Source organism: Loxodonta africana, chromosome 1, assembly GCF_030014295.1.
Source record: "Loxodonta africana isolate mLoxAfr1 chromosome 1, mLoxAfr1.hap2, whole genome shotgun sequence".
Classification (NCBI taxonomy): domain Eukaryota; kingdom Metazoa; phylum Chordata; class Mammalia; order Proboscidea; family Elephantidae; genus Loxodonta; species Loxodonta africana.
The window spans coordinates 172271697-172295766 of NC_087342.1; the positions used below are offsets into that span (position 1 = coordinate 172271697).

General features: G+C 37.1%; 1 protein-coding gene across 6 annotated transcripts in view; it reads left to right on the forward strand.

Moving 5' to 3' along the window:
- Positions 1–24070, forward strand: part of AFG1L (AFG1 like ATPase) — a 280634-nt gene that overhangs the window by 100414 nt on the left and 156150 nt on the right. For all 6 annotated transcript variants that reach the window (XM_064289510.1, XM_064289507.1, XM_003404306.4 and 3 more), the window contains 3 exons: positions 5554–5655; positions 6587–6717; positions 16273–16372. In XM_064289510.1, coding sequence (XP_064145580.1) covers positions 5554–5655; positions 6587–6717; positions 16273–16372 — 333 coding nt within the window. The remainder of the gene's footprint in view (positions 1–5553; positions 5656–6586; positions 6718–16272; positions 16373–24070) is intronic.

Below are 24070 nucleotides of genomic sequence, written 5' to 3' on the forward strand. Positions count from 1 at the left end.
TCTGCTGTTGGCTTATTAGCTGTACCTCTTTGTTTTATCCTTTTAGTGGTTGCTCTAAATTTTAAAATATGCCTTTTTAATATATCACAGTCTTCTTTTAAGTTATATTATGTAAGAACCTTACAACAGTATTCTTCTATTCCCCTTACCTTTCCTTTTGTGCCATTATTGTCATAGGTTTTGCTCCTATGTAGATTTTGAACTCCACTATATATATATTTTTTTTTTTTTAAATAATTTTTATTTTGGTTTAAGTGAAAGTTTACAAATCAAGTCAGTCTCTCACATATAAACTTATATACACCTTAGTACATACTCCCACTTACTCTCCCCCTAATGAGTCAGCCAGCTCCCTCCTTCCAGTCTCTCCTTTCATGACTGTTTTGCCAGTTTCTAACCCCCTCTACCCTCCCCACTCCTCTCCACACAGGAGATGCCAACATAGTCTCAAGTGTCCACCTGATGCAAGTAGCTCACTCCTCATCAGTATCTCTCTCCAACCCATTGTGCAGTCCAATCCATGTCTGCTGAGTTGGCTTTGGAAATGATTCCTGTCTTGGGCCAACAGAAGGTTTGGGGATCATGACCACTGGGATTCTTCTAGTCTTAGTAAGACCATTAAGTCTGGTCTTTGAGAATTTGGGGTCTGGATCCCACTGTTCTCCTGCTCCCTCAGGGGTTCTCTGTTGTGCTCCTTGTCAGGGCAGTCATTGGTTGTGGCCGAGCACCATCTAGTTCTTCTGGTCTCAGGATGATGTAGTCTCTAGTTCATGTGGCCTTTTCCGTCTCTTGAGCTCGTAATTACCTTGTGTCCTTGGTGTTCTTCATTCTCCTTTGGTCCAGGTGGGTTGAGACCAAATGATGCATCTTAGGTGGCAGCTTGCTAGCGTTTCAGACCTCAGACGCTGCTCTCCAACGTGGGATGCAGAATGTTTTCTTAATAGATTTTATTATGCCAATTGATTTAGATGTCCCCTGGAACCATGGTCCCCAAACCCCCGCCCGTGCTATGCTAGCCTTCGAAGCATTCAGTTTATTCAGGAAACTTCTTTGCTTTTGGTTTAGTCCAATTGTGCTGACCTCGCCTGTATTGTGTGTTGTCTTTCCAGTCACCTAAAGTAGTTCTTATCTACTATCTAATTAGTGAATACCCCTCTCCTACCCTTCCTCCCTCTCCCTCTCGTAACCATCAAAGAATATTTTTTTCTATATTTAAACTGTTTGTTGAGTTCTTATAATAGTGGTCTTCTACAATATTTGTCCTTTTGCAACTGATTAATTTCAGTCAGCATAATGCTTTCCAGATACCTCCATGTTATGAAGTGTTTCACAGATTCATCGCTGTTCTCTATTGATGGGTAACATTCCGTTGTGTGAATATACCATAATTTATTCATCATTTACCTGTTGATGGGCACCTTGGTTGCTTCCATCTTTTTGCTGTTGTAAACAGTGCTGCAATGAACATGGGTGTGCATGTATCTGTTGGTGTAAAGGGTTTTATCTCTCTAGGTTATATTCCAAAGAGTGGGATTGCTGGATTGTATGGTAGCTCTATTTCTAGCTTTTTATGGAAGTGCCAAATCGATTTCCAAAGTGGTTGTACCATTTGACATTCCCACCAGCAGTGTATAAGTAGTCCAGTCTCTCCACAGCCTCTCCAACATTTATTCTTTTGTGTTTTTTGGATTAATGCCAACCTTGTTCGAGTGAGATGAAATCTCATTGTAGATTTGTTTTGCATTTCTCTCATGGCTAATGATCGTGAGCATTTCCTCATGTATCTGTTAGCTACCTGAATGTCTTCTTTAGTGGAGTGTCTGTTCATATCCTTTGCCCATTTTTTAATTGGGTTGTTTGTCTTTTTGTAGTTGAGTTTTTGCAGTGTCATGTAGATTTTAGAGATCAGGTGCTGACTGGAAATGTCATAGCTAAAAACTTTTTCCCAGTCTGTAGGTGTCTTTTTACTCTTTTGGTGAAGTCTTTGGATAAGGATAGGTGTTTGATCTTTAGGAGCTCCCAGTTATCTAGTTTTTCTTCTGCGTTGTTAGTAACATTTTGTATACTGTTTATGCCATGTATTAGGGCTCCTAACGTTGTCCCTATTTTTTATTCCATGATCTTATTATTTTAGATTTTAGATTTAGGTCCTTCATCCATTTTGAGTTCGTTTTTGTGCATGGTGTGAGGTATGGGTCTTGTTTCATTTTTTTCTGGGTGGATATCCAGTTATGCCAGCACCATTTATTAAAAAGATTGTCTTTTCCCCATTTAACTGATTTGGGGCCTTTGTCAAATATCAACTGCTCACATGTGGATGGATTTATGTCTGGATTCTCAGTTCTGTTCCATTGGTCTATGTATCTGTTGTTGTACCAGTACCAGGCTGTTTTGACTGCTCTGGCAGTGTAAGAGATTCTAAAATTAGGTAGAGTGAGGCCTACCACTTTGTTCTTCTTTTTCAGTAATGGTTTACTTATCCGGAGCCTCTTTCCCTTCCACATGATGTTGGTGATTTGTTTCTCCATCTCATTAAAGAATGTCATTGGAATTTGGGTTGGAATTGCATTAAATATATAGATCGCTTTTGGTAGAATAGACGTTTTTATAACATTAAGTCTTCCTATCCACGAGAAAGGTATGTTTTTCCACGTAGGTAGGTCTCTTTTGGTTTCTTGCAAAAGTGTATTGTAGTTTTCTTTGTATAAGTCTTTTACATCTGCGGTAAGATTTATTCCTAAGTATTTTATCTTCTTGGGGGCTACTGTAAGTGGTATTGATTTGGTGATTTCCTCTTGGATGTTCTTTTTGTTGTGTAGAGGAATCCAACTGATTTTTGTTTGTTTATCTTGTATCTTGATACTCTGCTGAGCTCTTCAATTAACACAGTATATTATTTTGTTGTTTTAAGTAGCCAATTGTCATCTCCAGAAATTAAAAAATGAGAAAATAAAATTTAAAAATTTAGCGTAAGTATTTAGCATTTCATGTATTCTTAATTTGTGTAGATCAGAGTTTCTATCTGGTGTCATTTTTTTTTCAACTTAAAGAACTTTCTTTCACATTTCTTTGTTACAGAGATTTGCTTTGGTAATGAATTCTTTCAGCCTTTATCTCAAAAAATGTCTTCACTTTCATTTTTTGAAAGTTATTTTTAGTATATATACAGAATTCTAGGATTTCGTCTGTTTTCTTACTTATTATATACTGTATATTGTAAATATTAACTTGTTTAGGCCTTGGATTTAATTGTCCTTAAGTATGTTGAATTTTGTTTTGGTAGGGGGTTACGTTGCTTGCATGTCATCTTGATTTGTTCAAATTTAATTTAATTTTTCATAGAAGATTTTATCAAGATAATTGTAGATTCACGTGCAGTTATAAGAAATAATATAGAGTGATTCCTTTACCCAGATTCCTTTAATGGTAACGTTTCGCCAAATTTTGTTATAATATCACAATGAGATTATTGACATTAATGCAATCCATGAATCTTATTCATATTTCTGGAGTTTCTGTGCAAGAGTACAGATTTTTTTTTTTTTTTTTTTACTTTTTTACTGTCCTGTGTACTAATTTCTCTTGTACTCATTTGCGTGTGTATATTTAGTTCTGTGCAATTTTATCACCTGTAGGTTCTGCCACCACAGTGAAGATACCGAACAGTTTCATCGCCAGAAGCATCCCTTGTACTGCCTTTTTATAACCATACCTACTCTTCTCCTTTCATCCCCACCTCTAAGTCCGGGCATCCAATAATCTGTTCTCTGTTGCTAAAATTTTGCCATCTCAAAAATGTTATAAAATGGAGTCATACAGTATGCAACCTTTTGGGAATGGCTTTTTCACTCATTGTAATTGCCTGAAGATTCATTCAAGTTGTTGCATGTATCATTATCTCCAGAATTTTTTTTTTTTCCAACGTCTTGGTCATCATTCTTTGCTACTAACCTCTTAGAATATCAGCCTACACACAAGTAGCCTAGTACTTAGCCAAAGACTCAAGAATACCCGTATGTTGATTTCTGGAGCTCTTTCACTGTGTAGCTTCCTACTGGCTGGCACACTGCCTTAAATATTTCAGCTGCCTTGTTGTTACCTGCCATAGAGTCAGAGTCAGCACTTGACTCATGACAATCCCATATACAACGAAATGCTGCCCGGTCTTGTGCCAACTCCACCATCGGTTGTAGATTGGATCATTGTGATCCATAGAGTTTTCAGGGGCTGATTTATGGAAGTAGATTGCCAGGCCTTTCTTTTTAGTCTCTCTTAGTCTGGAAGCTCCACTGAAACCTGTTAAGCATCATAGCTGCGTTACACTTCCGTTACTCTGATGTATCTTAACCCAACTCAGTTAACCCAACTCAGCCAGACCTGTGTGCTTTACCTGGAATTTTCCTTTCTGTGCTGTAATCTGAAAGGTGCCTCTAAGCAGAAAGCGGAAGTGATTGTGTGACTCATCTCTTTTTTCTCATTCTCTTAGGGATCAGAGTCTTGCATTGCCTTGTGTCCAATATCTGAAAGCATTTGTTCATTAAAAGTCTGAATTGTATTTTCATATACAATCTGGCATTCAAATGGCATGGGCCCAAAGTCATTTCATGGAAGGGAGGACAACCCAACAAATAGTTCAGATCTTACTTCCTGAGCTGCTTTGAATTTTTAGTAATCAGTGGGCCCCGATAGGAAAATGTGGACTCTGTGGTGGGGTGGCCATGGAGGACGTAGGGAGGATGTGAGACAGGTACCAGTACATCCTGCCTTGGCCTGCCAGGAATGCCTGGGGTATGAAGTGAACTTGCCATTGCTCTCAAAGTTCTAGGCTTTCTGCAGAGGAAGAAGGATTTTTTTGCATGCGCATGTTCAATGCTGTGGCTGTTGGCTATTCGATTACTAATGCAATTATAGTGATTAAAAGTTTTAGAGGGTCGAAAATTAGATAATTTAATTAAGAGGGTTGGCTGTATCAGAATTTCTTCAAGTAGGCCTCTTTTGAAAGACATATTCTCAGATTTTAAAAATGGAAGTGTCATAATCGGCAATTCTGCAATTGTTATTTAATTCAGTAGTTATGGTAGATACTAATCTTTATTTTTCATCTTTCTTTTAATTTCCTTATTTTTCATTTTTGAATTTTCCCTTAGTGCCTAAGACAATTCCTTATTCATAGTATTTGTTCAATAAATATTTCTTTAATTAAGGTGTTTTGTTCATATTCCTATCTTGTAGACAAGAAGATGAAAGATAAATCATCTGTAAATCTTGCCAGTGTATGAACATAGTTCTCTGGGGAAGATAGTCCCTGTATTATCAGCTAAAAGTTGTATTTCCTAAAAACGGGATTTTAAGAGGAAAGAATAGTGTCAACATTTTATTTTTAGCTAGCTTAACATAAAAAGTAAACACCCCTTTCCAAAAAAGTAATATAGTCTTAAGCTTTCCAGTAGAACAGAGTGTGGTTTCATCATCTTAAAACTAATGAACAATCATTAAAGCAATCAGTACTCACTGTTTAATAGTATTCTTTTTTTTTTTATTTTAATTTTTAAGGTACAGGAAAAACAATGGTGATGGACATGTTTTATGCTTATGCGGAAGTGAAGAGGAAAAAACGGGTTCATTTTCATGGCTTCATGCTAGATGTACACAAAAGTAAGTTAAATATCCGAAAGTAGTGATTTTAGCAGGCAAACATTACAGAAATAGTTTTCTTCATTGAATGCACATATAATATTCTTCAAAAATTAGATTTTTGCTTAAAGTGAGATTTTATCTGGTTTAATTTATTTTGTGCTATTTTGAAATAGTCAGTGATATTTTTGGATTTGGTCCTAAAGGCAAATTGATTACTTCCAAGTAAGAGAATGGAGGCTGCTATAAGAAGTCAGGCATTTTCCATTTCTACTAAAAAGCAATAAAAAATGGTAAAAACTCATCTGTTTCAAGAAGGCATTTTTGATTAGGCCCTTTACTCTGTGTCTCCTTAGCATGTATGTATTCACTTTGTACTTGTACGTATGCCTTACTGCCTTGTTAGTGTTCTTGTGCTGTTTCATTTTTGCATCGTCTGCTAGTTACACTGTAACCTCCCCAGGGTAGGAACATTGTCATTTTCTCCTAATACTTTCAGCATTTAGTACAAATATAATGATGAAGTGGGGCTGGCGTCAGTGTATTAGCCTGGAGACAAGGGAGTATCCTTGATTAGGTATGCTAGACATAACATGTAGAATCATGCAGAATCACATCCCCACCCCCACCCCTGAAATCCTTAAGACTGAGATGGATCTGTCCAGCCAGCTGCCTATCTCTTTGTCATCTCTGAGGTGATTAAAGAGTGGAGGTGGAATGACCTCCAAGTTTCCTTACAACCACAGGAGTAAAATAATATTTGAATAATTTATTTTGAGGTAGAGAAAATGCAACCAATTTTAAAAATAATCAAATTTGATTGTATATCCAATTTAAACATAATTTTCAGTTCCACACTAGTTTCATTTAGAAATTAAAAAAATATGTTATAGTTGTCTAAAATATACTTTTAATATAATATTTGGTTTCCGTTTAATTTCACCCATTTAAGGAATACATCGCCTTAAACAGAGCTTGCCAAAAAGGAAACCGGGATTCATGGCTAAATCATATGACCCAATAGCTCCTATAGCTGAAGAAATCAGTGAAGAAGCTTGTCTCTTATGTTTTGATGAATTTCAGGTAAGGTAGAGATTTTTCATAGGTGTAGAATGGTATATGAATGAAGTGGTGAAGATTTAAATTCTGCGTCTGGTTTTATCATTGTTTTATAGATTGATCTTATCGCTTATCACCTCAATTTTACTGTTTTTAATCCAGGAGTTAGCAAACCACGGCCTGCATGGGGCAAATCTGACCTGCACCTGTTTTGTATGACTAGAGAGAAAAGAATGGTTTTTATATTCTAAAAGGGTTGTAAAGAAAGGAAGTAAGGGGGAAAAAAAAAAACAAAAAAAAAAAGAAGAAAAACTACAGAGACCATATGCAGCTCAAAAACAACAATTTAACAATAAACCAGTTGCCGTAGAGTTGATTCCCACTCATGGTGACCCCATGTGTTTCAGAATAGAACCGTGCTCACAGGACTTTCAATGGCTGTGATCTGTCAGAAGTACATCACCAGAGGAGCTTCTGGGTGGGTTTGAACTGCAAACCTTTCAGTTAGTAGCCAAGTACTAAACTGTTTGTGCCACCCAGAGACTCCATGTGTGACTCAAAAAGCCTAAAATATTTACTATTCGGCCTTTTACAGAAAGTTTGTTTGCTCCTAAATTCTAATCAATGGATTTATAGTTCTCCTACACCAAGAGATAATGTAATGGTTACAAAATAATGTTTTTAGAAAGTGTTCTGTAAAACAACGTAATTTATTGTCTTTCAATACAATATATATAATACAAAGTATATTCTTTATTGCTTATAAGAGCAAATATGGCATGAAAGCAAACACTATGTCTTATTCTATATCTTATGTCACACCCAGTGTATTATAATACTAGATGCTCTAGGTTAGGAATTAATTTCCTTTTATTTATCTGCTTTCTTTAGTAGTTCTGAACTGTAAATATTTTTTCTGTAATGCTTATCATAAGCAATTGATTATTGGAATGGAAATAGAAAAGTCCACAGGAACTGAATATAAGGCTAAAAAGAAGGCTTTACACCCAAAGCTTTTGAAAAGTATTTCAGAGGTGGCCCAGAGAACTCCTGCGTCTGACTTCCTAGAACAAAGGCCCAGAGAGCTGTCAAGGGTAGGAAGCTATCACTTGTTGTGTGCCTACTCTGCGGTAGGCTCTGGGTGATTCACATATCTCACTTAAGCCTCGTAACATATCTGTGATAAAGTGTGGGAATTGCCCTAGTTGAACTTGTAAAGCTTCTTCTAGTTTTAGGATTCTGTGAAATTATGCATTTAAATTGGTAGTGAGTTATTTCTTGCCCTTCTGTGCTTTTAAACCTAGATTAGGAGAAGATGGTGTGGCTAGGAGGCCTTTATCCCAAATGATGTGTGATGGGTCTCCTTTAGCAACTGGATAGATATAGCCAGCAAGAGCCTTGATTTATGATGGGAGGAGGAAAGAATTTTCACCAGGAAACCCATCTGGAAAGGAGGAGGAATCCTTGCTTCTTTCTCCCTTCATGTCATATTAAGACAGCCAGGTGTTCACCTTTTGTATTATAAGCTACAAAGATCTTCAGAGGAAAGGCTTGTGGAAGAGGGCAGATGTTCCCCTGCCACTCCAAAAAGGCATACTAAGTTCATCAGTGTACAGCAGAAAGAGAAGGGCCTCATTTATGAGTTAACAGTTATGGCCTTCAAGAACAAAAGTCAGTCTTGGTTTTCCCTTACTAGCTTTTTAACCAAAATACCGCTAAATAAAATTGAATTGTCACAGTTCAATTTTTGATTAAGGTATTGAAATTAAATATTTTTAAAGTACAATATTGATATACAACCTTTGCAAAATGATTCATGTTTTCCAAAGTATCCTTACTTCATTTGATCTTATAGTTATTATTATCTATCATATACATGAAGAATCTAAAAGCTTAAGAATTTCCTAGGTATCATCTAAAAGCCATTACACTTAACTTCAAAAATGTAGATTTCAAAACATTCAGAGAAATGATTGGCCTGTTTCTGTGCTGTGAGAGCCACTGAAAGGCAAGATTATTTAAGAAGGTTAGGAAGCTATGAAAATCTGGCAGGCGACCCTGAAGAAGATACATAGCAAGTAGGGCCAACTTATCATTAGACATAGTAGGCACTGTGACTAGGGCCTTGGTACCTGTAGAGGCCCAAGACAGTGTTTTAATTAATTTCTTTTAAAATTTGGGGGAAAAAAAGAATATATCAAGAATGAATATATTGTAATGAATTCAGGTGGATTATATTTGTCTTTATACCAAACACAGTCATAAAATAGAATTTTATATGTGTATGCGTGTGTTTGTGTGTGTGTGTATTTTTTTCTTTTTCTTTTGGAGGAAAGAATTCAAGAAGGCAAAAGTGCCTAGGACCTATGAAGGTCATAATGCCACCCCGCTAGTGGAGTCCTAACAGTCCTAAACCTGTCTGGTTTCACTGGGGATTCTCTAGTGAGTTCGGATTTCAAAAGGTTGATTCATAGATAGGAAGAAGGAAACAAAAGCAGGTATCAAGATACCGATGTTCCAAATGAGCTGAGTCTTCCAAAAGAAACGTTGTTGTGTGCCATTGAGTGCTAATTCCGACTCACAGTGCCCCTATAGAGCAGAGTAGAACTGCCCCTAGGCTGTAATTTTTTTTTAATCTTTATGGGAGCAGATTGCCACATCTTTTCTCCCACTGAGTTTGAATCGCTGACCTTTTTGTTAACAACCAAGCGCTTAACCAGTGCACTACCAGGGCTCCTTTGCAAAAGAAATACAGGCAACAAAAAGGATTTTTCAAATGATATGTTAAGGATGAGGGAGATCAAGGGGGATGCAGGCCTTCTGCTTATAAAATGTTGCTTGTATACAAAGAGAAAGTGGATGTGATGGAGATGTCTGTCATTGCCTGCCCCATCCAGAGTTGGTTCCATGTACATTTGTTCAGTTATTCCTCTACTGCAGTTGCCTTATAGGGCCTTATTCTATGCCACAGGACCTTATCTGTCCCCTAGCTGAATAGACCATGGCCACACATCCGACCTTTGAGTGGCTAGTCCACAAGTTTGTCAGGAACCGTGGGCTTGTGTGGTATTGCCAGAGGATTCTCTCTTGTGAACTTGAACTAAAAAGCACAGAAGGAAGTTCCCACTTAGTAATAAGCCAGGAACAAATAGAAAGTAATTGAATCACATGAAAGGAAGGAGTACTAGGGTACTCCCTGGACAGCTGCTCAGATCTCCACATACCTTAGTCCTGAGCTCCAGCTCCCATGAAGTGCCATTAGTGCCGATCTCGGCCAGTGGCTGAAGTAAACCCCTTTTCTTCAGCTTGTCTTGTGTGTCTGTTTCTTGCAAACAGAGTCTTGATGGGAATAGAATATTCACCTCATAGTTTTCTCCTGTATTCTATGTCAAGAGGGATTTTCTTATAATCTGTAAAAGATAGCATAATCATTGGTTAAGAAGTAACTGGGGGAATGTCACCTTCCTTAAAATAACACCCATTATCTCCAGTGGAAGGAGAATTACAGATGAGCTAAAGCCCAAGAAGAACCAAGAGATTAAGTATCTACTAGGATGCTTTTGGAGTCTTGGTGGCACAGTGGTTAAGAGCTCAGCTGATAACCCAGAGGTCAGCAGTTCAAACCTTCACCAGTGGCTCCGAGGGAGAAAGATATGGCAGTCTGCTTCTGTGAAGATTGCAGCCTTGGAAAGCCTATGGGGCAGTTTTACTCTATCTCATAGGGTCACTATGGGTTGGAATCGACTCGATGGCAACAGGTAGTAGTAGTAGTAGTAAGATGCTTTTGACTGCAGGTAATAGATAACCCAAGGAGCTCTGGTCGCACAGTGGTTAAACACTTGTTTGTTAACCCAAAAGGTCAGCAGCTTGAACCCTCCAGTGGCTCCGAGAGAGAAAGATGTGGCAGTCTGCTTCTGTGATGATTACAGCCTTGGAAACCCTATGGGACAGTTCTGCTCTGTCCTATAGGGTCACTATGATTTTAAAGTGGCTCGCCAGCAGCGGGATAGAGAACCCAACTTAAAGGGCTTAAACTCTGGGTGGGAGGAGTCGGGGCGGGGGGCAAGATTATGTTATATAAAATCATGTCATTCCTCCTCCTCAAACCCTCCTGGTTCCTCTCTGACCTTATCTCCTATACGCTCAGCCTTGCTCATTGCTCCCAACCCTATTTTCTTCGTAGATTAGGTGACCGCAGTGAATAGTTTTGTGCTATACCAAATGCCTCTTTCCCACTGAGGAAATATGCAGAGATGACAAAACATGATTGAATATTTAATATATTGCTTTTATTTGATTCCAGATTTCAGTGTAGAATTCTAGTATGTTATAGCTGACCACACGGGAGACCCTTTTCCCTTGAGCAAGGTTGGCCTGAATTGTCCTAGCATGAAGAAAGTTAATAGTCCCACTCTTATTTTCTCTACAGTTTCAAACTGCAATCCATGCCTGCATATACCCAGTATTGAGAACAGCCAGAGAAAGAAGAGTGTAAGGGGCAGAGCGTGCCCCCTAAGGGCAGAGCTGATCTCTGAGCAGATTTTGTAGTTTCAGTGTCCTGGACTGTTTTCTTCTGGTCTTGGAAAAGCTCCTCTAGCACACCAAATCTGCTTTATTGCAAGTTCAAATCCCTACTTATCCCACTTTTCTGAAATTCAAGAGGTTAAAAGGGTACTCCAAAATATTGCCACACCAGCACTCTGATCCCCGCATCCACACAAGCCAGAACAAACAGAACTTTGCACTGGCCATTCCCTGTGTTGGAGCTGTTTTCCCCCAGAGATCCATAAGGCTAACCATTTCCCTTCTTCGAGTCTTTGCATAACTATCTCCTTCTTAACAGGCCTGTCCTGACACTGATTTAAAATTGCTGTTTGCCATTGACCCCTATACTTCCAATGCTCTGTACCCTCCCCTTTTTTTCACATAACATGTATCACCTTCTTTTTTTAAATGTAAAACAAAAAACCCATAGCGTATCAGCTTTTAACATATTATATAATTTACTTATTTATTATGTTTATTGTCTATATTCCTCTACAGGAATGTAAGCTTGAAGGCAGGGGGTCTTTGTTGGTTGATGTTTCCTAAGTGTCTAGAATAGTGCCTGAGAATGAATGAGTAAATCCTAGTGCCAAATGGTAACTATTGAAGTAGTTTCCCAACTGTAGCCCACTCTCTTTATATGAAGTAGCATTTCTCAGAAAAATCACCATTTACAGAACCCAAGATATATTCCAACCTAAACCCATATTTTTTCCTGTTGATATGGTGAATTACGTTATTTTTTGTTTAATTTAATAGATGAAAATGGTATCTTATTGTTTTAATTTACATTCCTTTAAGTAATAATAAGGTTGAAGTTTTTCCACATTTTTCCTTACTAGTTAAATCCACCTTATATGAACTTTCTGAGGTTTTGCCCATTTATGTATTAGGATGCTGACATTCCATCTATTATATATATTCTGTAATAAAATTAGCTACTGTTTATTAAGTGCTTTCTGTGCTCCTGTGTTCTTAGTTATGGTACTATGCTATGGATATTTCCATCTACAGCTAGCTAAATTCTATACAGCTATACATATAAATAATATGGAATTATACTATCATACATGTCATACATAGGGATAGTTAACATTTCTTGAGCATTTACTATGTGTTTCATAACAATTTTGCAAATAGGTATTATTACTGTCTTCATTACATTGATGAAGAAGTTGAGGGTCAGAGAGGTTAAGTAACTTGTCCAAGGTCATAATTTAGACCCAGGATCAGTGCTGTTAATCACCAGGAACAACTATGTCCTACATCCTCCCTGGCATGTGAAGTCTTGTAGTATGTGTTTAAATATACAGTTGTAGAGTTGGGTGGGGTTTTAGTAGATGTCTTAATGAGAGAATCTAAAAATTATCCTTAAATGTATTAAGCCTAGTACAATACATTGCTAAATAGGAAAGAGTTTTTTCTGTGCTTTATTCTTAATGACAGACTGTCTACAATCATTTCACTTTTAAAATTGAATTAGAAGTCTTGATTTTTAACTAGTTATTATTGGCCCTTAAAAAAAAAAAAAAGGCCCTTAGGTGGTCTTAATTAATATAATATTTATTTTACTAGGAAGATGAATGGGAATTATTGCTGCTTAAAAGCAAGGACATGCTTTTCCTTTTTTGTACTCTTGAGGTTAAGGGATTTTGAAGATTATATTTTGGTAGAATTCAGATTACATTTGCGGAATGTATTTTTTTTTGTTTTTATTGTGCTTTAAGCGAAAGTTTACAAGTGAGGTCAGTCTCTCATACAAAAATTTATACACACCTTGCTATACACTCCTAATTACTCTCTCTCTGATGAGATAGCACAGTACTTCCCGCCCTTCTCTCTCTTCGTGTCCGTTCGGATAGCTTCTGGACACCTCTGCCCTCTCATCTCCCCTCCCGACAGGAGATGCCAACGTAGTCTCATGTGTCAATTTGATCCAAGAAGCTTGTTCTTCACCAGTCTTGGAATGTATTTCTTATTGGCTTGGTCATCTTTATTAAGTGTAGCAGTTCAGTTTTACCTGTCATAAACTATTCTTATTTTGCTGGAGAAACATGCCTCATAGGTTGTTTTTATGTGTTTTAGTTGCTGAAATAAAAGAATAGCTTATCCTCAGCTTTCTTTAGGGTCTTCATTATGTCCTCTTTGAATATTTATGTTTCTTGTTAAACTGTTTATGATTCTGAAGACATTAGAATGCTGAAGGAAACCAATTTAAAAAAAAACATTCATTTCCTCATGTCTCTTTTTAGGGACACTGGATAGATGTTTTACTAATACGGTCCAAAAAAATAGAAATTCTGATGAGCAGAATATCATGCAAAATTCTCCTCCATAAGTTATCAATATCATTAAAAAAAATAGTTTTAACCATTTTTATAAAGCAAGAAAGCTGTTAAAAACTGCTAATAAAAAATAGGTGCTTATTTTTGTGCTAATACTAATTACTGATAATGCATGCTTATGTTTGTAACTCATTATATGGCACTGTACCAATCAGTGGATGACTGAGACTCAAGCACTTACACATGTAAATTAACCACTAGATTTTTTTTCTTTTTTGCGTAAGTGAGTCATAATGGAAAGCAACCCTAGGTCATAAAAAATCTTTTCTCTTTAATGCTAATGAAATGTCTCCACTCTTTATTAGCAGACTACTCTTACTGGTAATCTGAAACTTTATTTTTTGTTCCTTATGGTAATGAGGAAACCCTGGTGGCATAGTGGCTAAGAGCTACAGCTGCTAACCAAAAGGTCAGCAGTTCAAATCCACTAGGCACTCCTTGGACACTCTATGGGGCAGTTCTACTCTGTCCCATAGGGTTGCCTGTGAATCAGAATCGCCTCGACAGCAAAAGGTTTGGTTTTGGTTTATTGGTTGTAATGAAATACTGGGTGCTGAAAAAACCCATGTGCCAAGAATGTGTGGCCAATTGTCTTCTGTTCAGTTATACTATAAAATTGCTGGTCCCCAGTGAAGCTGAACAAGTGCGAGGACAAGATCAAAACACTGGCACCAGGCTACGGCAAGTGACTCTTTCATTAATTAGCCATAGCTCCTCCAAGTTAATTTACTTTGATAGGGCAAAAGCATTCTGTAATACAAAAAAAACAAATTATAATTCACCCACAAGCCTTTATTGTTTGCTGTCTTCAACTTTCTGTTTAAACCTTTGCACTATGTTAATAGCTAAATGTCCCCTCACTTTTCTGAACCTTTGGGCACAAAAGCTATTTAAAAATTTTTTTTAAAAACATCAGTGATATAGTCAAATGAACATTTTTATTCTCTGACATTGGGTAACTTTAAATTGACATCATTCTTTTTAAAAGTCAGTGTAGTGGGAGTCCAATTTAAAAATGCAGTTGCTTCTTTAAAATTTCCAAGCTTGTTCTTTCCTCTCATCAGAAATGCCACTGGTGTTTAAGCCTTTGAGAAGGACCTTCTCTGTGAGTGTTTTTGTGGAAGCAAAATTTGTCAGTGATTCTAAGCTTCAAATTAAATAATATCATCACCGCTTTCCTTTTCTTTTTAATCACCACTTCGGAAGTTCCTGAAGTCTTTTTAATTCAAGGAAACATCAGTTTTTTCAGTTAATGTGTTTTAAAAGTTACAGCCTGAGACAGCAAAATATGACCTGTACATCCCCATTTCATGGTTTTTTGTTTTGTTTTTATTCAGGTGAGAAGGAAATACACTTTTCAGTGGGATGTCAGCTGTAAAGTGAATGATGCTCTAGGCCTGTATCACCCAGGTTGTTGTTTATTGTGCTATGGCTATTCAATTGGTAGCTTTTAGTATGTTGATCTAATTGAAAGAATTCTACTAGCTTCTATGTCCTCTAATATGATTTAAAAATAACGTAATCTATTTTGTGACATTATATATATATATGTATATATATATATCTAAGTTTTATAGAGATTATTTGAAATGCACCATTAAAGATCAAAATATTTTAAAATTAGGAGTACCTTTTTTAAAGCCCATGTTATTGTATTCTTAGGGGAAGGCAGAATGATTAATATCAACCTTCAGTATACATTTATTTTTGAAGCCAACTTCCTCCTCTCTTTAATTGCTGTATTTCCTTGTGAGTTTTTAAAGCTTTTTAAAAGTTATCATTAAATTTACTTTTTAATGTGAATTAAAAAATTTTTACATAGATCAATGGTTATATGAATCTCTGTAACTTAATGCAGATGGAGTAGTTTTATCTGCATTATGCATTTCTAGTTTTGCCAGAAGTTATTTTTTAAAGCACCATGCTAACCATTCTTAGAAGGGTTTTTTTTTTTTTTTTTTGTAGAAGGAATATTTGTGTTTGCGAAGGTTAGCAGAGGCAGGCTGTGCTGGAAGTGACTGCAGTGCCTTTTGATTATTCATGGACGGTAATAGAAGGCACTTAAAAAGAACAATGAAATTGCTTATTTTTGTGATGGGCCATCTGTTGAATTGTTTTGTGCAACAATTGCACAATAGTATCTATGTCATATTATTCTATTTTCAACAGCAGCTGATTATGTCTCACTGGCTACTTGTCCTTATTTCTAAAGTCCCATGACCATTTAAAGTCACCTTTCCAGGGACCTTTGCCAGAAAGGTATTAGAAATCTCAAACAGCCTGTGTATCTTTTTTTCTCTTTTATTTTCTCTCTCCTTCTTTTGGAGGGTGTGGGGTGGGAGGAGGGGGTTGGTCATGTTAGTTCTAGTTAATTAGACTTCCTAAATGTTTAGGACAATTACTGTGCTTTCCACCTGTAGTTCTATAATAGAAGTTAACATTGAACCATTTGATAATTTGCGTAGAAATGATAGGCTTGCAGAAAAAGAAGAGTCAAGTTTAAAAGACTGTGATACAGTCTTTCATGCTTTTAATTATCTACTCTTTTCTTCCTGATGATAATTAGAATTTTTTCTCTTGGAATTCACTTCCATGTTAAATAAATAAATAAATAAATAAGATGAGCCATTAGCAAATTTGTTCGAACAGAAGTGAAATTAAAATAAAACAAATGTGTTGTTGTCCATAGGTCACTGACATTGCTGATGCCATGATTCTGAAACAGCTTTTTGAAAATCTGTTCAAAAATGGGGTCGTCGTTGTGGCAACATCCAACAGGCCACCGGAAGGTAAAAACAAACATTGTGTTAGTCTTACCCAATTAGGTAGAAGCTAACGAGCTTCTAAAAATCCACGATTTTGTTAATAAATCTGGTGACTTTGCTTATTATTAGTTTTATAACTGGCTTAATCTGAAAAATCAGTGGGTATTTGTATTTGAAAAGTGTTTATGTTTTTAGCAAGCTAAATCCAGGTGATCTCCCATGTTTGGTGCACTTGCTGTTTTTCTCTGAATATTAGATGTGTCGTATGTGTGTATCAAAAAGAGTGGGCCTGTCTACTTTTTAAGGGCCATAAAAGAAACGCAAAATGAAAGACAAAACTCCTAATTAAATTTTAGAAAAAAGACTTAAAGCTCACTTGCAGAAGTCGTTTCTAATACTCCCTGTTAATTTATCATTCTAAAGAAGCACTTGTATCTTGTTAATAAAGTGTTCAGGAATTAAAATACAAGTAATACGTAGATAAAAACAACAAGTTTAAAGTCTTGTATCTTTTAGCCCATGATGTGGTCAGTTGACGGTCTAAGGCCCTAAAAATAATATTTTATGCAGATAATGGTAACAATTTTTTATTAAAAACCAAAAATGAAGGCAGTAGTCTGTTTCTCTTGTTTTCTGGATGGAAGGCCTGTTTCTAAAATATCAGTTCTACCAGTTTAAAAAGTAACCATGGAGAATTTGCTGTAGTCCAGTTATTATGCTATATGCTGAGTATTTCAATATGGTAAGGTTTGTCAGGGCCAGAAGACAGGTAGGCAGCTGGCTCTGCCTCAAGGAGTTGGGAGAGCTATGGGACCACTTTTGGAGGTAAGCCTGGATGGGTAGATAGAAGCCAGATTGTGACCTATTCTTCAACAAATCTTTATTCATTTTTCAGAAAATAATTATTGAAAGCTTATTTATTTATTTATTTATTTATTCCCTTTTTCCTAGAATGCATTTCATAATCTAGGTGGAGGTAGGGCTTGACTCAACTATATTTGACTTGTTGACTTAATGTCATTGATATTACCTTCAAACATTCAATGACAAACCATGTTCATAAAAAGCAAAGTGCTAGAACAAGCTTGGAAACCCCTTAGCTAACAAAGACTGCTGAAAGGAAAATTGCAGTTGGTTGCTCAGGCTACTGCAGTGCGGTAAGCTGAGCAAGGATACTCACAAGAGGAAGTTAAGGAACATGCCAGAGCTCCCAGCTTTGTAGGAGTGAACAAAGTTATAGGCCTCCCAAGGTAGTGTGCAGAAATGAGACATACAGCTACTCTTCTGGGGAAGATTGAAAGTTCAAGATGCAGAGTTGCAAAAATTGGACATTAGCCACAAACCTATAGAAAGCCTTTTCTAAAATGAACCATAGAAGGGATGCTAGTCATATGCCAGGGTTTTAGCCATAGCAGATAAACAGTCTCCATAAATAACTTAATATTTTAATATAAAGAGGGTGACATACATGTAATTTCATGAGTGAAGAAACAAGACTCAGAGAGCCTTACTCTTAGTAGTTTAAGATCCCACGGATATTAGGAAAAGTCAAAACCGTAGGATGGAGAATAGATTAGTAGTTGCCAGGGGTTGGGGCGGGGGAGGTATATGACCACAAAGGAGCCCACAAGAGGATTTTTTTGGGGTGATGGAACTGTTCTATATCCTGATTGTGGTGTATTACATGTGTTAAACGTATAGAATGGTACACCAAAAAAAAGTTTACTCTGTGTAAATTTTAAACAAATCACATGGAGAGTGAATGGCAGAACTGGGACTAGACCCTAGGTTTTGTGACTCTTTTATTACACTGTCTTCTAAATTTTCTCCTTATTGAAAATACTATCCCAGATAGTTTTATTTTTTTTTAATAGAACCTATTTATTCTCAGAATGCTGGAAGAGGCAGGGAAGGAGCCTTCTTGGCAAAGAGTTGAGGGAACGCCCAGTGGCTGCAGGGAGAAGGTCCAATTTGAAGATCCGAAAGGAAGCCTGTATGGCTAGAATGTAGAGAGCAAGGGGAAGCAGGATGTAGGGAGGTGCAAGATGAATCTGGAGATATGACAGCTAGGCCTTGTAAAGCCAAATAAGGATTTTGGACTTTATTCTAACAGAAATGAGAAGCCATCGAATTCAAATGCTTTAACTGGGGACTGACAAGGTTGGTGTTAGAAATATCACTTGTAGTGTGGAGAATCCAGGAAAACACATTGGGAGGCTACTGCAGTACACTGGTCAAGAAACAATGATACCTTGGTATAAGGCAGTGGTGTACCGTTTTCATGCTGCTGTATGTAAGATTGCTATGAATCAGAGCTGACTTGACAGCAACTAACAACAACAACAACAACAACATGTTGGTATAAGCTACTTTACCCTCCAGGGAACATTTGGCAATATCTGAGGACATTTTTGATTGTTTCAACTCAAGGTATGTGGAGGAATGCTACTGGAATATAATAGGTAGAGGCCAGGAATGCTGTCAAAACATCCTCTGATGCACAGAACTACCCGCCCAACAAAGAATTATCTAGCCAGAAATGTTCAAAGTGCTGAGACTGAGCAACCCTGGTATAGGGTGATGGCAATGGATATGGCAAGAAGGATAGATATAAAAGAGATTTAGGAGGTAAAATGGACTGCACCTGGTGATAGGCTGGAAATTTAGGAAGGAAAGGATAGTTTCTAAACCTCTGGCTTGTACAACTGGGTTGATGATAGTGCCTGCCATTCAATAAAGACAGAAAATTCTAGAGGTCAGGAGTCCAGAGATGATATTGTCTGGTGGAAAACACATTCTTTTTGCTCCATTGATCCTTTAGCCTCTCTGTTTAACTTTCTTCTGCTTCAGCACCTCGTTCTCAGGCAAGAATGTGGGTTGTTTCTGGTAGTGGTGAGAGTTACAATCATACCTTAATCTTTTATCAACTAATAATTTCTTAATTTATAGACTAATTGTTAATTATAAGAGTGTATTGGAGACCCTATGGGACAGCTTTACAGAGTCTCTATGAGTCAGAATTGACTCGACATCACTGGGTTTATTATTAATTTTAAGAAGAAAATGACAAGAAACATTTAATAAGTAATTATTAATTTTAATAGAAAATTACTGATAGCCAAGTAAAAGCAACACCAGAGTTTAGGAACCTAGAAGGGTAAATAGATATGGAGGGGAGTGGTCTGCAAAAGTCTCTTAGAAGAGAAGAAAGGGAAGCAATACTTGAGGGGGTTGGAGGGAATAATGTGCCAAAGACTGACTTCCTGTACAGCATTGTTTTTGCTAGTCCTCAGTTCCAATTCTTCCTTTGCTTAAATCCAAGGCCTCATCTTCCATACACTATGCAGCTGTTAAAACTGTGTCAGCTCATGATTAAAAAACCAAAACCAAACCCTTTTCCATCAAGTCGATTCTGACTCATAGCGACTCTGTAGAACTGTCCCATAGGGTCTCCCAGGAATGGCTAGTGGATTCAAACTTCCGACCTTTTGGTGAGTAGCCAGCCTCTTAACCACTGTGCCACCAGGGCTCCTAGCTCCCAGCTCATGATTAATACCTTAATTTTTATCTTCCTGTTTATTTTTTGCCCTCAAGGGATTTTCCTTATTTTATTGCAAGCTTACAATATGTTTAGTATATTTTAACCAACATTTCTAGATGTCTTATAGTGATAATATTTTATATTTTCCAGGATAATCTGGTTAAGTCTCTTAAACCTGAGGCAGAGAGGATCTTGGATCAGAGCCATAGCAATGGGAAATCACTGGAAAAGTTTCAGATAAAATACACCTAGTGTGTATTCAATTTCTTATTTTTACAAAATCTCAAGCAAATTATTCATTTAACAATTTTGTTATTTAAGTAAATACTTTAATGCTCATATACAAATAAAATTTTATTTTTCTTAATGATTATAGTGTCAGGTCATTAAAAGAGCCAGAACAAAAAGCCACAATTTAAAATTTCACATTTACGGCTTTCACTTTTGAGGTTCTGAAATGACATTTTGTTAATTTCGTGATACTCTACCGCAGTCACTGAGTCAACTGTGACTCATAGTAACCGTACAGAACAGAGTAGAGCTATTTCCAGTAGTAGGGTTTCCAGGGGGTAGCTGGTAAATTCAAACTGCTGACCTTTTGGTTAGCAGCCAAGCTCTTAACCACTGTGCCACCAGGGCTCCATGATACTCTAGTAAAGACAAATTAAATATAAAATTTAAATAAGAAAAGAGATTAAATTATTTAAATTAAGTCAACTAAAATAATCATTAGAATCGCTAAAGTGTAGAATTGAAACTGTGGAAAATGAAATTAGTGGTATAGAAAAATGAACTTAGAAGCCCTGTCAGATGCAGGAATAGAATAAAGAAATAAAATGATGATGAAAGTAAATAAGTTCCATGAAGGAAAGGGGACTTAATGTGAGCTTATTAGAAATGTTTGACTGAGAAGATTGATCAAAACAGTTAAGTTGAATGTAAATGAATATTTGTAGTTACTGCTTGCCTATATATTTGTAATTTTTGTGTCCCTATGGGGGAAAGTTTACAGATACTGAATGACTGTCATTATTTGTGACATTGATAACTAGGGAAATATACTGTAAAATATTTTAGAGTTTAAAAATACCTCTACTTTTCAAATTACTAGAAGAGACAAAAGATCACAGAAAAAATAGTTCTTAAACAAAAGATAGAAAACAGAAGGAACAGTAAAAACAAAACAAAACAAAACGTGAAACAAGATCAGACATTTGAATGGCAGGAAATATAAGTGGGTTAGGTTCCTCTATTAAAACTGAAACTCTTTTGGTATGGCTGGTAAATACTTGATTTACCCTACAACTATAATCCTTAGCAGATAAACTTCAGCATGGCCAGGAATCAGGGGCACAGGTCCACTGCCCCTGAAATTGAGAAAGGATAGGCTGAACCCAAGGAGTCCCAAAAACCAAAAAGAACCCAAACCCAGTGCTGTCGAGTTGATTCCAACTCAGAGCCCCAATGGACCAAATAGTTAAGTGCTCTGCTGCTAACTGAATGGTCAGTGGTTCAAACCCACCACTCACTCTGGAGAAAGATGTGGTAGTCTGCTTCTGTGAAGATTATACCCTTAGAAACCCTTTGGGGCAGTTCTACTCTGTCCTGTAGATTTGCTGTGAGTTGTAATCTACTCAGAGGCAACTTTTTTTTTTTTTTAAATATTCATGGACAAGGATTCCTGGAGCCACAATGGTTAAGTGCCCGGCTCCTAAACCAGAGGCCTGGGATTGGAAATTACCAGCTGCCCCATGGGAGAAAAGATCTGCTCCTATCACTACAGGACAGTTCTACTCTGTCCTATAGGGTTGCTGTGAGTGAGAATTGACTTAATAGCACACAACAACAATAACAACATACTTTTGGAAGTATTCCATTTGGGAATAGGGTTTTCCTCGTTCGGTGGTTTGTTATATTAATGTAGGGTGTGTTTTAAGCCAATCGCTTTTGAGTTATAAAAAGAACAGATTAGGCACAGAAGCAAGGAGGCACAGATGGAAGAAGATACATGTCATGCCACGTGACAATTGCCAAGGAACCGAGGAGCAGGAGCTGAAAACAGACAAGGACTTTCCCCAGAGCCGGATGAGAGAGAAAGCCTTCTTCTAGAGCCAGTGCCCTGAATTCAGACTGCTAACCTCCTAAACTGTGAGAAGATAAATTTTGTTCATTGAAACCACCCACAGTACAAAGACAGGTACTGAACTGTCATTTGAACTACCACCCAAGAGAAGTGTTTATAGTTTGAGTCCAACTGAAGTAATTTTCTGCTAGAACAAAAATATGAACATTCTACAGAAAATAAAACAGAATCTAAAACATGACATTCACAAGGTCCAGGGTACAATCCAAAATCAAAGAGTGAGGGAAATATGACCCATTACCAAGACAGAAAAAGAAAAAGTGAAGTTTGAAAAGTTAAGGATATGTATTGTAATCCTTAGAATAGCAACTATACATAAAGACCAACATGTAAATTTGAGAGGAACTTAAAAGTGTATTCAAATAATCTGGAAAAAAGGAGCAGAGGAGGAAGAAGCCAGAAGGGACATGGGGACAAGCACAAATAATAGTGTAGACTTAAATGTTAATGGATTGGATTTCCAATTAAAAGGTAGACATTATCAGACTGAATTAAAAAAAAAATCCACATATATGTTGTCTATAAGAGATATACTTTAAATGTAAAGACACAGATATGTTGAAAGTCTATGAGTGGAAAGAGATAGACCCTACAGACAATAACCATACAAAGACTGAAATGCGTTGATTAATGTCATATTAAGGGGAATTCAGAAAAATTTTAGAACAGGTTGGACCTTCTCCGTCTCAGTGAAGATGGCTTCCCAGGTGGGTGGGAGGTAAAGGGTCCTGGTTGCCTTCCCAAGATGGTGGAGATGGTGGTACCTCAGAGGCTGTAGCATAGTCTCCAGTGCTGAGGCAGGCCCTGCATTGCTGCCAGTGGAAAGGCCATGGTGAGTTGGGGTAAACAGGCAGCCAGCCCCTCTGTGTGCCCTGCCTCTAGAGCTGGGCCCTGTGACATCACCAGAGAATGCTGAGCTGGGTTCTGGGTTCAGTCTATCTGTGCTCATTTTACAAGATCAGTGGGCCTGTGCCTCTGACACCTGGACATGCTGAAGTTTGTCTGCTAGGGATTACAGTTGTAGATAAATACTGCATGGTGATTTGTGGAAGATGGTTTAAGTCCTAAAATCAGTTCAACAGCAGAAACTTCTTTTGTCTAGTACCAAAATAAGCTATATAAATTCCTAATCCAGGATACAGCTAGACAAGAATAATTTTATGCCTCACCATGAATATACTACTATAGTCAACAGCAGCTATGGTCATTTGATATCCAAAAGAAGAATTACTTTCAGTGTTAAAGAATTGGTTGGAAGATCTTTGACAGCATGGCCCATCTAATTTTGTAGTTGTCATTGTAGGAAATAAGTGTGATATTATTGGCGAAAGAGAAATCATAGAGAGAGATGCTAATAACTGAGCCAACTCATCCATATAATTTTTTTAGAGATCAGAGCAAAACACCCAATGACACTAACTTCATATGGAAAAGAAAGAGGCCCTGAATAAGTAAAGCATTATTGAAGAAAAAGAACAAAGTAGGAAGCTTCACAATACCCAATCTAAGAACCTACTGTACAGCCATGGTAGTTGATACAGCCTGGTACTGGTACAACAAGAGACACATAGAACAGTGGAACAGAATCGAGAACTCAGATGTAAATCCATCCACCTATGGTCAGCTGCTCTTTGACAAAGGGCCAAAGACCATTAAATGGGGGAAGAGACAGTCACTTCAACAAATGGTGCTAGGAGAACTGGATGTCTATCCTTAGAAAAATGAAACAGGACCTATACTTCACACCACACACAAAAACTAATTCAAAATGGGCCAAACACCTAAATATAAAATCTAAAACTATAAAGAGCATGGAGGAAAAAATAGGGCCAATGCTAAGGGCCCTAAAAATGGCATAAATAGAATACTAAACATAACTAAACTTGCACACACAGCCGAAGATGAGTTAGATAAAGGGGAGCTCCTAAAAATTAAACACATGTTCAATGAAAGACTTCTCCAAAAGAATCCAAAGAGAACCTACTGACTGGGGAAAAAAATTTTAGCTGTGATGTATCTGACAAGGGACTAATCTCTA